Here is a 14,963-nt window from a genome sequence, read left to right on the forward strand (position 1 = left end):
CAAGGGAATTCCAGAAAAACATCTACTTCTCTTCACTGATTATGCCAAAGCCTTTGACTGTGTGGATCACAACAAACTGTGGAGAATTCTTAAACAGATGGGAATACCAGACCACCTGACCTGCCTCCTGAGAAATCTGAACACAGGTCAAGAAGCAACAGTTAGAACCTTACGTGGAACAACTGACTAGCTCAAAATTTTGAAAGGAGTACAACAAGGCTGTATATTGTCATCCTGCTGGTTTGACTTATATGCAGAGTATATCACACGAAATGCCAGACTGAATAAACCCCAAGCTGGAATCAAGATTGCCAGGAGAAGTATCAACAGTCTCAGATATGTAGATGATACCACTTTAAAGGCAGAAAGTGAAGAGGAACTAAAAAAGAGCTTCTTGATGAGGATGAATGAGGAAAGAAAAAATGCTGGCTTAAAACTCAACATCCAAAAAACTAAGACCAGGGTACCTGGTGCCATCATTTCATGGCAAATAGAAAGGGAAAAGTAGAAGCAGTGACAGATTTTATTTTCTTGGGCTCCAAAATCACTGTGGGATGGCGACTGTGGCCATGAAATTAAAAGACGCTTGCTCCTTGGAAGGAAAGCTATGACAAACCTAGACAGTGTATTAAAAAGCAGAGGCATCATTTTGCCGACAAAGATTCATATAGTCAAAGCTACGGTTTCTCCAGTAGTCATGTATGTATGTAAGAGTTGGACCATAAAGAAGGCTGAGCACCAAAGATGTGATGATGCTTTTGAACTGTGGTGCTGGAGAGGACTCTGGACAGTTGCTTTGATGGCAAGATCAAACCAGTCAATCCTAAAGGAAATCAACCCTGATTATTCATTGGAAGGACTGATACTGAAACTGAAGCTCAAATACTTTGGCCACCTGATGCAAAGAGCTGACTCATTAGAAAAGACCCTGATGCTGGGAAACATTGAAGGCAAAAGGAGGTGAGGGCAGCAGAGGATGAGATGGTTAGATAGCATCACCAACTCCGTGGACATGAATTTGAGCAAACTTCAGGAGATAGTGAAGAACAGGGAAGCCTGGCATACTACAGTCCATGGGGTTGCAAAGAGTTGGACCTGACTTGGTGACTGAACAACAACGTATGAGAACCTACAGTATAGCACAGGGAACTCTACTCAATGCTTTGCTGTTGCTGCTGCTGCTGCTAAGTCGCTTCAGTCGTGTCAGACTCTGTGCGACCCCATAGATGGCAGCCCACCAGGCTCCCCTGTCCCTGGGATTCTCCAGGCAAGAACACTGGAGTGAGTTGCCATTTCCTACTCCAATGCATGAAAATGAAAAGTGAAAGTGAAGTCGCTCAGTCGTGTCCCCCTCTTCGTGACCCCATGGACTGCAGCCTACCAGGCTCCCCTGTCCATGGAATTTTCCAGGCAAGAGTACTGGAGTGGGTTGCCATTGCCTTCTCCCAACTCAGTGCTCTGTGATGGCTTAAATAGGAAGAAAATCCAAAAAAGAGGGGATATACATATACATATAGCTGATTCACTTTGCTGTACAGCAGAAACTAACATAACATTGTAAAACAACTGTAATCCAACAAAAATTTTAAAAGGAAAGAAAGAAAGGATTTGCAAGGCTGCTGCAAGGAGTGTGTTTAGTGGACAGCTTTCAATCCAAGTCCATGCTCATAAGTCCCTGCTTTTCCTGGGTAACCAAGGCCAGTGACAGGGTACAGCAGGCCTAAGGCCTGACAGTTTCTGTCTGATATGGGGCTATTCTAAAAAGTAATCTTTGCTCCAGGCCTCCTGTTAAGTTGACTTGAGACTTGGTCAGATCTGCAAATTCTGCTTGCTCCATCCTGCTTCCACTCCCTTTCACCTTTCACAGGCATTACCTCCAATAAACCTCTTTCGCTCCTGTCTCAATATCTATTTCTGAGAAGGACGAACTGACACATATTCTGAGTTTAGAATTCCTAAGATGCGGCTCCTCCAAAGTATGTAAAATGACTGACCCAGGCATTTGTCTTTCTTTTTGCATCATTCAGGAAATGCATTTGACTGCTAGTTAAGAGAGACTTAAAATAACTCTGACACAAGTAAGATAGTTGACAGGCCAAGTTGGTAAGGTGGCTCCACAGTGTCATGAAAGTCCCAGCCTTCTAGGCATTCCTCCCAGTCAAGTGAAACAATTGAAACAATCTTGGACCGGCTAGACCAGGCAAGTGGCCACTCAATGATCCTAGATGATGCTACATGAAACAGAATTACTTAGTCATGCCTCTTCCAAAAAATTGTGAAACAGAACAAAAGGTAATTGTTTGAAATTACTGAATTTTAGAATGGTTTGTTATACAGCAATAGATAGCCAGAGCACATCTCCTAACTGCTGCTGCTGCTGTCGCTTCAGTCATGTCCGACTCTCTGCAACCCCAGACACGGCAGCCCACCAGGCTCCGCCATCTTTGGGATTCTCCAGGCAAGAACACTGGAGTGGGTTGCCGTTTCCTTCTCCAATGCATGAAAGTGAAAAGTGAAAGTGAAGTCGCTCAGTTGTGTCCAACTCTTTGCAACCCCATGGACTGCAGCCTACCAGGCTCCTCTGTCCATGGGATTTTCCAGGCAAGAGTACTGGAGTGGGGTGCTATTGCTTTCTCCAAATTGCGTAACTAATAGAGGGGAAAAAAGTACCATAAAATCTTATATGTAATACCTTGATACAGTAGCATTTGGAAATTATTACTCTCTTGCTTTAACATGCTGTCTGGTTTTTTTCTTTTAAAGAAGTCTTCATACTCATGTAAGTTTGTATCTAGCTTTTTATCTTAAATATTCTCTTATGTGTAACTGATTCACTTTACTGTATACCTGAAACTAGCAGGTTAGTTTTGCAAATCAACTATACGGAATTTTTTATGTGTATATATATATATATATATTCTCTTATACACCTGTGCCCATTTGCCATGTAACTTTAAAGAGTCATAAAATGAGGAGACATACTTTTTATTATGATACAATTCACATACCATAAAATTCACTTTTTCAAGTGTATAAGTTAGAATTTTCATAATGTAGTGTAACTACCACCACTAATAATTCCAGACATTTTCATCACCCCAAAGAGAAACTATTAGCAGTCACTCCCCTTTCCTAGACCCCAGCCATAACCCCTAGCCCCTGGCAACCACTAATTCATTAATCTATTTTATGTCTCTATGGGTTTTCCTACTCTGAACATTTCATATTAATGGAATCATATGATATGTGGCTGTTGTGTCTGATTTCTTTCACTTAGCATAACAGTTTTAAGGTTCACCCATGTTGTAGCATGTACCAGTACTTCATTCCTTTCTATGGCTCTAATATCCTATTGAATGGGTATATGTATTTTGTCTACCAATTTATTAGTTAATAGACATTTAGGTTGTTTCCACTCTATTGTAAATAACACTGCTATAAACATCCACATATAAGTTTTTTGTGGGATACGTATTTTCAGTTATCATGGTTATAGACCCAGGATTGGAACAGTGGCATCATATGGTAACTATGTTCAACTTTTCAAGGAACTGTCAAACTTTGCTGAACAGGATGCACTACTTAACATTCCCACCAGCACTGTATGAGGGGTCCAATTTTTCCACAACCTTACTAACATTTGTTCTTGTCCACCTTTATAATTACTAGCCATCCTAGAAGGTATGAATTGGCATCTCACTGTGGCTTTGATTTGCATTTCCCTAAAGATCAATGATGTTAAACATCTTTTTCTGTCCCTTTTTTTGGCCATTTGTATATCTTCTTTGGAGAAATGTCTATACAAATCCTTTACACATTTTTTAACATTTACTTTTTATTGACGTATAGTTGATTTACAATGTTGTGCTAATTTCAGCTGTATAACGAAGTGATACATACATACATATACATTCTTTTTTAATATTGTGTTCCATGATAGTTTACAAATTTTAATCCGGAAATTTGTTTTTCAATTGAATGTGTTATAATTTCTTTTAGTTGTAAGAGTTGTTTACATATTCTTTATATATCCTGAATCTCTTATCAGATCTATGATTTGCAAATAGTCTCTCCCATTCTGTGAACTGTCTCTTCACTTTCTTGATGTCCTTTGAAGCACAAAAATTAATTTTTATGAAATCTAATATACCTATTTTTCTTTGATTGTTTGAGCTTTTTGTGGCATAGCCAAGAAATCACTGCCTAATCCAGGTCAAGAAGATTTACCCCAATGTTTTCTTCTATGACAGTCGTCTTCAACCTTTTTGGCACCATGGGTCAGTTTCTGGAAGACAACTTTTCATAGACTAGGGTTGGGGAAGAGATGGTTTGGGGATGGTTCAAGTGCATTACATTTATTGTGCTCTTATTTCCAATCTAATGATGCCACTGATCTGACAGGATGTACCCGTCCACAACCCAGAGGTTGGGGACCCCTTTTCTAAGAATTTTATAGTTTTAGCTCTTACGTTAAGGTCTTTGATTTATTCTAATTTTTATCTATACTGTGAAAGTGATTTTGAATCTTGTCAAATGGAGATGGAATAAAGAGCTTTTCATATCAAACAGGAGACAAAGGAATGGTTAGAGGTGGGAGAGTGACATGTATGTTCTGAGAAGCAATGAATTCAGCATGGCCAGAGCCTAAGGCATGCAGAGAATATGTTGGGAGTTGCAACGAATAACCGTGGGCACACCAAAAGCCAGTGAGGTGCAGGAACCTTGTTTCTCCCATATTCTCCATTACCCAATCCCCAGCGTCACGAAGCAAACACAAATATAAGTTAAAAAAAAAACAGTGTGCCAGCTAGAAACGTAACTTTGGACAAGTCTCCCATGTTTTTCATCTCTTCTTCCAACCTGACTGCCTCTCTAATGTAGAAATTCTAGACTTTCTATTGTTGGAAACATTCAATGGAGAGGGTTTTTTTGTTTGTTTGGTTGGTTTTTTTTTCTGTAGGCCAGCAGACATACTTGATGGCTCTTAAGCAGGGGAGCAACATGGGACTTGGGTTTTCAGAAACAATGGTAGTGAAAGGTGCCACTTTCTCAGTCTTTTTCTAGTACCTAAGTTAGAGATTCACATGCATAATACACTATGGGCTATCACACTGATCAGCTGCACTTACGCATAGTTCCTGGTGCCCTAGGGTGCAGGAAGCCATGAACTGCAAACATAAAATAGAATCAGCAAGATTGGTGATTGACTGGGTACAGCCAGATAAGGATTCTGATTTCTAGACTGGACACCTGAGTGAGTCCTGGGGCCAGTGATAAGGACAGAGAGCATGGATAAAGGGCAGGTTTATTTGGGGGAATGGAGTAGATGCATATATTTTTGAACATGTTGAGTTGGAAGTGCCTGAGGGACACCCAAGCAACTGTATCTAGTAAGTAGGTACTAGTGTGACCCTGATGGCACCCCACTCCAGTACTCTTGCTTGGAAAATCCCATGGATGGAGGAGCCTGGTAGGCTGCAGTCCATGGGGTTGCGAAGAGTCAGACACGACTGAGCGACTTCACTGTCACTTTTCACTCTCATGCACTGGAGAAGGAAATGGCAACCCACTCCAGTGTTCTTGCCTGGAGAATCCCAGGGATGGGGGAGCCTGGTGGGCTGCTGTCTGTGGGGTCGCACGGAGTCGGACATGACTGAGGTGACTTAGCAGCAGCAGTGTGACCCTGAGAGTCAAGAGATCTGGAATGAAGATGTAAATTTGGGAATTAGTTAATATATGAAAAAGGATGAGATCACTCAGGAAGCACGGAAGATAATCTAGGTCCCAGGCCTGGAAGCGCGAGGAAGTAAGAGTTCAGCTCCTTGGCAGGAATCTTGTACTGAAACAGGTATTTCAGTCTTCCTTTGAAGCTACTGTGAACCAGACCCAACACAGCTGTTAGTCTTCTGTACTGCTTCCCTCTCTGTTTCTTGCCAGGCTTCTCATCATTTGTTCACTCAGCTCACCAGACATCCTACCTACGCTCTGCCTTCAGCTTCATCCAACTTACTGAAAAGCTGCTCTGTTCCAGGCTCTGTTCTAGGTTCTGATCATATAGTAGTAACCAGAGTAACATCCCTATCTCAAAATGTTTAGATTCTAGAGAAGGGGCTAGAGAGACCCAATTAAACATACTAGAGAGAGATGGGACTTCCCTGGTGGCTCAGCAGTAAAGAACCCACCTGCAGTGCAGGAGACATGGGTTCAATCCCTGGGTCAGAAAGATCCTCTGAAGAAGAAAATGGCAACTGACTCCATTATTCTTGCCTGGGAAATTTCATGGACAGAGGAGCCTGGTGAGCTATAGTTCACAGGGACACAAAAGATCGGACACACTGAGTGACTAAACAATTAGAGGAAGATAAACTCTATGAATAAAAAGAAAGCAGAGCAAGGGTATGTAGAGTGATTCAGGTGCTATCATTATAAACAGGACAATAAAGAGTCATCTGCAGAAGCAATATTTGAGTAGAGATCTGAATGAAGCAGGCAAGTTTGAGGTGAAAAGGGGATGGCTAGAACAGAATGGTGAAGCAAGGAAACAAGGGACTAAATCATATATGTCTCTATAGGGCAAAGTAAGGAGTCTAGCTAGCTCTCATTCTGTGTGATATGAGTTCACTGGGGAAAGGAGTATTGAGTAGAGGCGGGATACAATCTAACTTCGATCTTAGCAAGATCCCTTTGGCTGCTGTGTTGAGAATTAGGGGGACAAAAGCAGAGGTAGAAGGGTCTTCTAGGAGGATGTTTCAATAATTCTGGGTGGTTTGTTGTAGGGCAGGGGTGGAGATGGTGAGAAATGATCAGATTCAGGATACAGTCTATACTTGAAAAGGACAGAATTTTGTAGTCAGAACAGATAAAGGCCTGAGTGAGAAGTCTCACTATTATAAGGATGAACTGTTGAGTGCCAAGATTAGGTTTAGAGCGGAAATCTTCAGACACACAAACTTGCCAATTAGGAATTCAACTAAAGATGCTGAAAAGGCTGTGGATGTCCCCTGACACATAAGTAAACAAACGATTTGGCAGCTATTAAGCCATCAGCCACTGCAGTCAGCCCCAACTGTGAACCCTGAGGGGATTCAGGATGGAGAAAAGGTTTACTAACGTTAGATAGTTAAGGAAAAGATTTCAATGAGCCCAGACTCTAACTTCTTCCCATACACAGAAAAGTGTTGAATTCATTAACTTGAGATGTATGGTTTTTCTTTAAGAGTAATGTTTTGATGTTAAACTACCTGCGTTTGTTGTTTTTGCTATTTTTCAAAAACTCCTATATATCCTGGCTTCTCCCTTACTTCTTCCGAGCAGTCCCTCAGAGCTGAGAAGCTATCTCCAGATTTAAGTCCTCACCAAACCTCCCCGGAAGAAAGCACAATTCTCACGCTTAGGTTGAGCTTTTTTTTTTTTTTTAAAGCTAACAATGCTATGGCTTAAATGAATCCAGAGTTCACAGAACTGAACAAAACTGCAGACAGTAGGGTTTGGTCTGTGTGCAATGGCACTGAAAGCAATGAGAACCATTTGAAAGCTCTGGACAGAATCCCACGTCTAGAAGCAGCGAAGGGGAGTAGAAGGGAGACTCGCCGGGTGACAGACGCTGTAATGATGGCTCCATGAGGGGCGCAGTAGCTTCCAGAGGAAAATGACCAGGTCTCAGAGGTGCTCACCAAGAGCTTCGAGGCACGTTGGAACTTTCTAGCTAGAAGGATCCGCTTTTGCAATGAAACCGGACTCAGGACAGGTTACAAAGGGTCTGGAAATGGTGTGGGCCACAGCGGAGATCAAGAGGACCGCGAGCGGCGCCACGCCAGCCCACAGTATCCTTACATTCCGAGGCCCTGGCCTCTCCCTGGATCTCCTCTCAGGCCTGGGGGAACGACAGCGACAGACCAGGCCAAGCGGCGCTGCTAGGACTGCCGAGGGAGCGAAGGAACCCTGAGCCACCGGCCGCCAGGCGAATCTCGCGAGACCTCGGCCTCCCCGTCCAGCATGCCCCGCGCCGCCGCCGCTGCAGCCGCCGCCGCCGCCGCGCCGCGGCTTGAGGGCGGGAGGCTGGGGGAGGGTAGCGGAGCCGGCGCTGCCGCCATGTTGGGTCTGAGGCGGCTGCTGTAGGCGCCGACGGAGCAAGTGGGCGAGCAGAACGGCCACAGCGGCGTGGGATCTGCCTCTCTGCGAGCGGCCGGGAGCGGCGGCGGCGGCGGCGCCATGAGCGGGGGCACCCCTTACATCGGCAGCAAGATCAGCCTTATCTCCAAGGCGGAGATCCGCTACGAGGGCATCCTCTACACTATCGACACCGAGAACTCTACCGTAGCTCTCGCCAAAGGTATGCCGGGGCGGGCCTCGGGGTCGAAGCCGGGCCGAGCGTTCGGGGCTGCGCCGAGCTCTCGGCTCGCGACCTCCTCGCTCCCTCCCCGCTCCACCGTCCTCCTTGGGGTGCCGCTCCCCTCCCTCCGTCCGGGCTCCGGCGTCGCGGGCCGGGCCGGGCCGAGCCGCGGCCTCCCCGGGGCTCTCAGGGTTCCGCCTTCGATCCGGTGACTAAGGACCCCGGCCGGGCCGGGCGGGGCAGCCCTGAAGTCCGAGAACGGGCCGAAGAACACGGAGATACGCGTCTTCCAACTCCGAAATTCGGTGGTTCTGTCTTCTTAACCACCAAACAAAGCCTGAGTATTCAAAGAATTTTTCCGCCCAGCCTGAGTTTAAAGCGCTGATTTGCTGATTTTCCAGCACCCATTTTCTCGCGTTTTTAATTTCAATTCGTTGCATATTCCTCAGGTGAACTTTAAGTAATGTGCCCAAAGTTTGGGTTTCTCCTGCGACGCAGACGGCCTCGAAATGCCATTGGTACCTGGAGCAGATCACATCCCACTTGTCTCCTGTGTGGTATTTACCTGTTAAACCGGAATCCTTCACCAAACCTGTTGTGCAACTATCTCTTTCAAATGTTTGCTGCTCTCCTTTCGGCCTTGTTTTTGGAAATCCGGTGGGAAGAAGGGTGCCAGCTTTTTCCGGGTCCCTTGTTCCCAGGGCAGATCTAAGTGGTCAGTGGGCGCTGACCGACCCCGGTGGAGGCACTCTGGGTCCGAGAGTTCTGGGGTCGGGGAGGAAGGTGTCCACCCCAAAGTACGTACCATCGCCCAGTCTTGTGGGTTTTGTTTCCGTTCACAAGTCTGGGTTTTTGTTCCGCCAGGAAACCAGGAAGAAAATAAACTTTAGCTCCTGATCTTAAACCTCACAAGTTTTGGGAACATATAGGAGAGGGAAGCAAGATAACTAAGGTCATTTTCGCAGCACATCTGGGAGAGTTATAGAAAGAATAGCATGGTAAGGAGAGAAGTCCGGCGATAGGAAGAAAATTTTCTAAATCTATTTTTAAGAAAAAGATTAGTCTTTGACCGATAGGAGAGTCATTTCGCGGTATCACGCAAGTATTTAAAGATACTTTTTGGATTACCTGGTACATCCTTTTTAAAACACTCTTGTTGGGACAAATTTTCTATCTAGGTAGGGAGTCTTTAAATTATTTTCTCTTAATTTTCTTTTCTTTCCTCTCCCACCCGTCCCTCCACCCACCCGCATGCATATTTAGCTGTATAATTTTTATGGTTTTGTGGAATTGTGAAAAGGGCCCTCTAAAGTTTTTGATGAGAGCCACATATAAGCTGAAAATAGTATTTCTCATTAAAGTGATTTAATAGTTTTTTTTTTTTTTTTAAAGCATTGTTTGGCCCAATCTGACTTTTAAGATTTCTTGCCAGGTTAGTGACTTATCAGTGAGTTGACTGTGGTACCTTTACTTCTTACAAAGAAAATAACCTAAGCATTTTTAAGATTTCTAATGTATTTGTCTTTTTAAAAACAAAAACCTATAAATACATTCTTTTGTGCAAGAACCTAAAAACATCTATATAGCAATGAAAAGGTTTTTTTAATCATTGATTTAATTTATGTCTGTTCTCATGGCTTTGATATGTAATCCCACGTACGTAATATATTCTTTTTTTCTAAAGAAATTTGAGTTGTTGATATAACAGAGGCTTGGGAATTGTGTTTGCAAAAATTGGAGTTACCAAATGTGGATATTATTCTACTTGGCAGTTTCTAATCTAAAACTGCTTTGTAACTGTGCAGTCAACAACCAGGCACTTATTTCAGGTTTCAGAATTAGAAGTGGGATGTTTGGTGTTAAGATTTTAGAATTTATGTGATTTGCTGAGTAATCTGATATCTGAAATTCCACCTTTTTCAAAATTTGGATGAAGAGTGGCAGTCTACCCAACGAAACCAAAAGTATATTCATGGATTTTAGACTACAGTGTGTCTAGAATACAGTATGTATTTGGATTTAGAGATCCTTGCTAACTCTTTTTAAACTATGAATTGAGTTATCTCTAACATTCTTAGAATTCTATTTAGGACGTTAATCCTTTTCCCCTTTAGAGAGAGGTGTTTTTTTTTTCCCCTCAGTGTGAAATATAACCACACATGTTGTAAAGATATGTGGATAAAAATGAAATATTTTTAAACAAAGGTTCTTGTAACTACCACCCAGGGAAAGACTGGCTTTGCCAACATCCCACAAGCCTCCCACTCCTGCATCTTCCCATCAACAACTGCTGCCTTCTTAAGCTAGATATAAATGTTATTCTGTCATTGATCGTTTTATCACTTAAGTTACATCTCTGAATGATAAGAGTTTTGTCCCTGTTTGAACTTTATATAAATGGAATCATGTTGCATATATTTATTTTGACTTTTGTTGTGACAAAGGATTCCGTCATGCATGTAACTTGTTTATTTCTCCAGTTGCTTTGGATATTCTGAAGCTATTCAACTTGTTTACGGTTTTGGGCAATTATGAACAGTAACTTTGTGTTTGAGTTTACTGATACATGTTTATGTAAATTTCTTTATGCTCTGTACTTTGAATTGCAGGATCCTGGGGAGTATGTCTTTATTAGATCATGAAAAACTGCTTTCCAAAGTAGTTGTTTACTAATTTTTATTTCAGTTATTAGTAAAGCATATGAGAGTTATAGTTGTTCCACATCTCTCACCAACAGTAATACTTGTAACTGCCACTTTCATCAGGTGTTTTAGTTCTGTCCAGTCTGGTGGGTATGTATTTGTATGTGGTTTTAACCTTCCTGATTACTAGTGAGGTAAACACCTTTTCATATCTTGGTCATTTGGATTTCATCTTCCATGAAGTGCCTTAGAAATTTTTTGCCCATTTTCCTGTTGAAATGCGTGCTGCTGTTGTTGTTTTTCTTGAGTTCAGTATCAGAATATGAATCCTTTGCTGGATATATCTGTTGCAAGTATCTTTTCTCATTTAATGGTTTCTTTTGATGTATAGAAGTTCTTCCTTCTATTGTAAATATGTTACCACTCTTTTCCATTGTGACTAATGTTTCTTGTCCTTTTTTTTTTTTTTCTTTCAAAGGAGCTTTTCCCTACCCAAGGATCATGGACTTACTTTGATTATCTTATCAAAACTTTTCTGTTTTGCCTTTTCACATTTAGGCCTATGATGCCCCTGTAATTGATTTTGTGTATGTTGTGAGGTATTTAAATCTTTACATTTAGTAAGGAAGTCACTTGGCTTATATGGTCCAGATTATAATTTGGTTTCTTTACTTGGATATTACTTACAATTTAAATCCATCTGCAGTTATAAAATACTCTTGATATTTTGGGCTAGCTCTGTTTGATGTAGTATATAATTAGGATGACCATATGGCCTGTTTTGCCCTGGTGGAAAGTCCTTGTTTGTGCCTGTTATTTTGGCGAAATTGTTAAAACATCCTTTTTCTCTCTTGAAAATCTTGCAGTTTGGATAATAAATTGTATGGTCCCACTGTATGTAGTCAAAAGCCCAATGCCAGAGATACTGTCAAATAGGTGTTATCTTTTATTTTCTGCTAGAGATTTCACAGACTAGCTTTAGTTCTATAAAAGTGAAATTGAGATAAGTTTGATGAACTTTGATACATTGAAATCTTCTAAATCAATGTCAGGAAGTTTTAAGGGCAAGTAAGGAAGAATTTAATGTCAGTATAAGTATGTTAATAGATAATCTGGATTGTTGTTTGTTTCTTGAGGTCTTTATCATGGTCTGAGTTTTTTTTCTTCTAGTACTGATCATGACCTACATGTAATCATCTTTGTTTATTTGCATGTATTTATTGTCTAAGCCCCTGGGATGAACAGATATTTATTAAATGAATGAATAAATGAAAATTATTTAGCATTTTAGTTTATTAATCTTATAGAAGTCTCTTGGGGATATCTCTAAGTGTTTGCAGTTGTATCGCTTTAAAATTAAAATATATAAAGTATGTTCCCTCCACCAACAGTAAGAAATTTTGGAGAATGGGAATATAAGAGAATAAAATTTTTTTTTTTGGCTGTGCTGGGTCTTTCTGTGCACAGGCTTTCTCTAGTTGCTGTGAACAGTACTGCATGGGCTTCTCATTGCAGTAGCTTCTCTTGTTTCAGACAACAGGCTCTAGGTGCATGGGCTTCAGTAGGTGCAGCTCACAGGCTCCAGAGCACAGGCTCAGTAGTTGTGGCATATGGGCTTGGTTGCTCTGTGACATGTAGAATCTTCCCAAACCAGGCAGATTCTTATCCACCGTACCACCAGAGAAGTCCAGGATAAAATCTTAAGACATGCATGATATAAATGACATTGTTGGGCATACAGAGTTTTTCACCTTATGGCTCAAGCTTAATTATAATTTTCATTTAAAATTTAAAGAAGAATCAATTCAGAATGTTTGAGGGAGCTGCAAAGTGATGATGTGCATCAGTAGTTTGTAGGATACTTCCAATTGTATATGTACTTGTATTTGTGAATATGACACCCAAACACATAATAGATCCTGGATACCAAGAGATTCCCCACAGAATGGAAACTTTGTAAAGGCAAGGGTTCTGTCTCATTCATTGCTCTGTCCTCAGCAGCTGGAATAGTGCCAGGCACAGAGCAGACCCTTGGTAATATTTGAATAAATGAAAGGAAACATAGCTTTTGAAGGTTTCTCATTGTGGGAATCTCAAAGTTGGAGAAAACTTACATATCCTATAAGCATTATATATGTGGATTTTAAAAGTATTTAAGTAAAATAGACTCATTTCAGTTCAGTCACTCATTCATGACTCTGCGACCCCATGGACTGCAGTATGCCAGTTACCTGTCCATCACCAGCTCCTGGTGCTTGCTCAGACTAATGTCCATTAAGTTGGTGATGCCATCCAACTGTCTCATCCTCTGTCGTCCCCTTCTCCTGCCTTCAATCTTTCCCAGAGTAAGGGTCTTTTCTAGTGAGTCAGTTCTTTGCATCAGGTGGCCAAAATAGACTAAATAGACAAAAGTGAGTAAAATTCTTATCTAACATGCATTTAGTTAACTGTACCTGGTTAATAAACCCTTAAAATGAAAATCATGTTGCCATTGAATTAGGAAAAGAGACTTTGTAAGGAAGAATGATTATATAAGCCAGCTGCTTTTAAAACAAACAGTTTGTTCTTAAAGAATCAAGTGATTGGTGGAGGAATATAAAAGTGGGTAAGTTGGTGGGTAAGTGGGTAATGGATTATATTGCCCATTGGCGTAGCTTACTCACCTCTTGATTGTTAATTATCCACATAGTCATAAACTCCAGAGAGAGTGGGAGAGCTTGTGTTGGATGAAATGCCTGTGAAGTGCTTTATTGATTTCTTGCCTTCTCTCTGATTTGGGGATCTGAATCTAGCAATTCACAAAATCACTACTTAGGAACAGCAAAGGTCTAGTGAAACTTAATGCTGCAGTTTCTTTTGGTTGCCCTATTTAGTGAGATTGCCAGAACTTGGAGCCTTGGAAACAGTTTGTTGTTGTTGCATAGTCCTCAGAAGTTCTTGGTAATTCTGAGAGTCTCAGGTCAGGTGCCAGAAACTAACTGTACATTTTCCAGTAGAGTAAGAAAAGCCATGGCTTTCTTTTTCTTTCTTTCTTTCTTTTTTTTATATTTATTTCTTTTGTTTGGTTGCACCAGGATCTTCAGTCTTCTTTGCAGTCTGTGGGGTCTTTAGTTGTGGCATGTGGGATCTAGTTCCCTAACCAGGAGTCAAACCCAGGCCCCCTGCCTTGGGCGCTCAGGGAAACCAGTGGACCATCAGGAATGTCCCAAGACATGACTATCTGAATTGGAAGTAAAGAAAACAATATAAAGCCTGAGGAAAATAATAGTAGAAGAAGAGAAATAGTAAGAGTAAAGGGGTCTTACCTGTGTGACACATAGCAAGAGTTTTGTATTTAACTCAGTGCCAAAGTAGTAATAGCAGTAACTGTAGATGGTTTAGCTTGAATTTATTACTCCATGATAGAAGGTGCTCCCTATAGGAGCAATTTACCTTTTATTTTCTCTGTGATACTTTAAAGTAGTACTTCAGTTAGCTATTTTAAAAACTGGATATCAATGAAGTAAAATTGATCAAGTGTGAGGTAGTCTGTGAAGTATTTTACTCACAAAGATTTATTCTAGTGTTGTGGAGTGTTTGTTTTTGGAAGCAAATGTGACCTAAAAGGCCAGTTGGAAAACTTAGTAGTGTCCTTGGACAAGTAATTTAATCTCAGCTTTAACTTCATATTTTAAGTAAGGATAGTAACGTGCATCTTTCAGAGTCATTCTCAGAATTAAATGAGATAATACCAGAAGTATTATAATAACTAGTTTGTTACAGTGCTTACTAGAGTAGCTTTCTCATTGTTATTTCCAACCACTATCTCCATCTTTGTCTAGGTAACCCATCTCCCGGAGAAGGCAATGGCAACCCACTCCAGTACTCTTGCCTGGAAAATCCCATGGACGGAGGAGCCTGGTGGGCTGCAGTCCATGGGGTCGCTAGGAGTTGGACACGCCTGAGCGACTTCACTTTCACTTTTCACTTTCATGCATTGGAGAAGGAAA

General features: G+C 41.5%; 1 protein-coding gene across 8 annotated transcripts in view; it reads left to right on the forward strand.

Moving 5' to 3' along the window:
* Positions 1 to 8,041: 8,041 nt before the first annotated feature.
* Positions 8,042 to 14,963, forward strand: part of LSM14A (LSM14A mRNA processing body assembly factor) — a 53,997-nt gene continuing 47,075 nt past the window's right edge. For all 8 annotated transcript variants that reach the window (XR_015145757.1, XR_015145758.1, XM_086351771.1 and 5 more), the window contains exon 1: positions 8,042 to 8,332. Coding sequence is in view for 6 of the 8 variants with exons in the window: in XM_086351771.1 (XP_086207897.1) it covers positions 8,212 to 8,332 (121 nt within the window). In the remaining 2 variants the exon portion in view is untranslated. The remainder of the gene's footprint in view (positions 8,333 to 14,963) is intronic.

This window comes from Bos grunniens, chromosome 18 (genome assembly GCF_055505025.1).
Source record: "Bos grunniens cultivar Pamir isolate PY7600 chromosome 18, Bosgru_T2T1.0, whole genome shotgun sequence".
Lineage (NCBI taxonomy): Eukaryota > Metazoa > Chordata > Mammalia > Artiodactyla > Bovidae > Bos > Bos grunniens.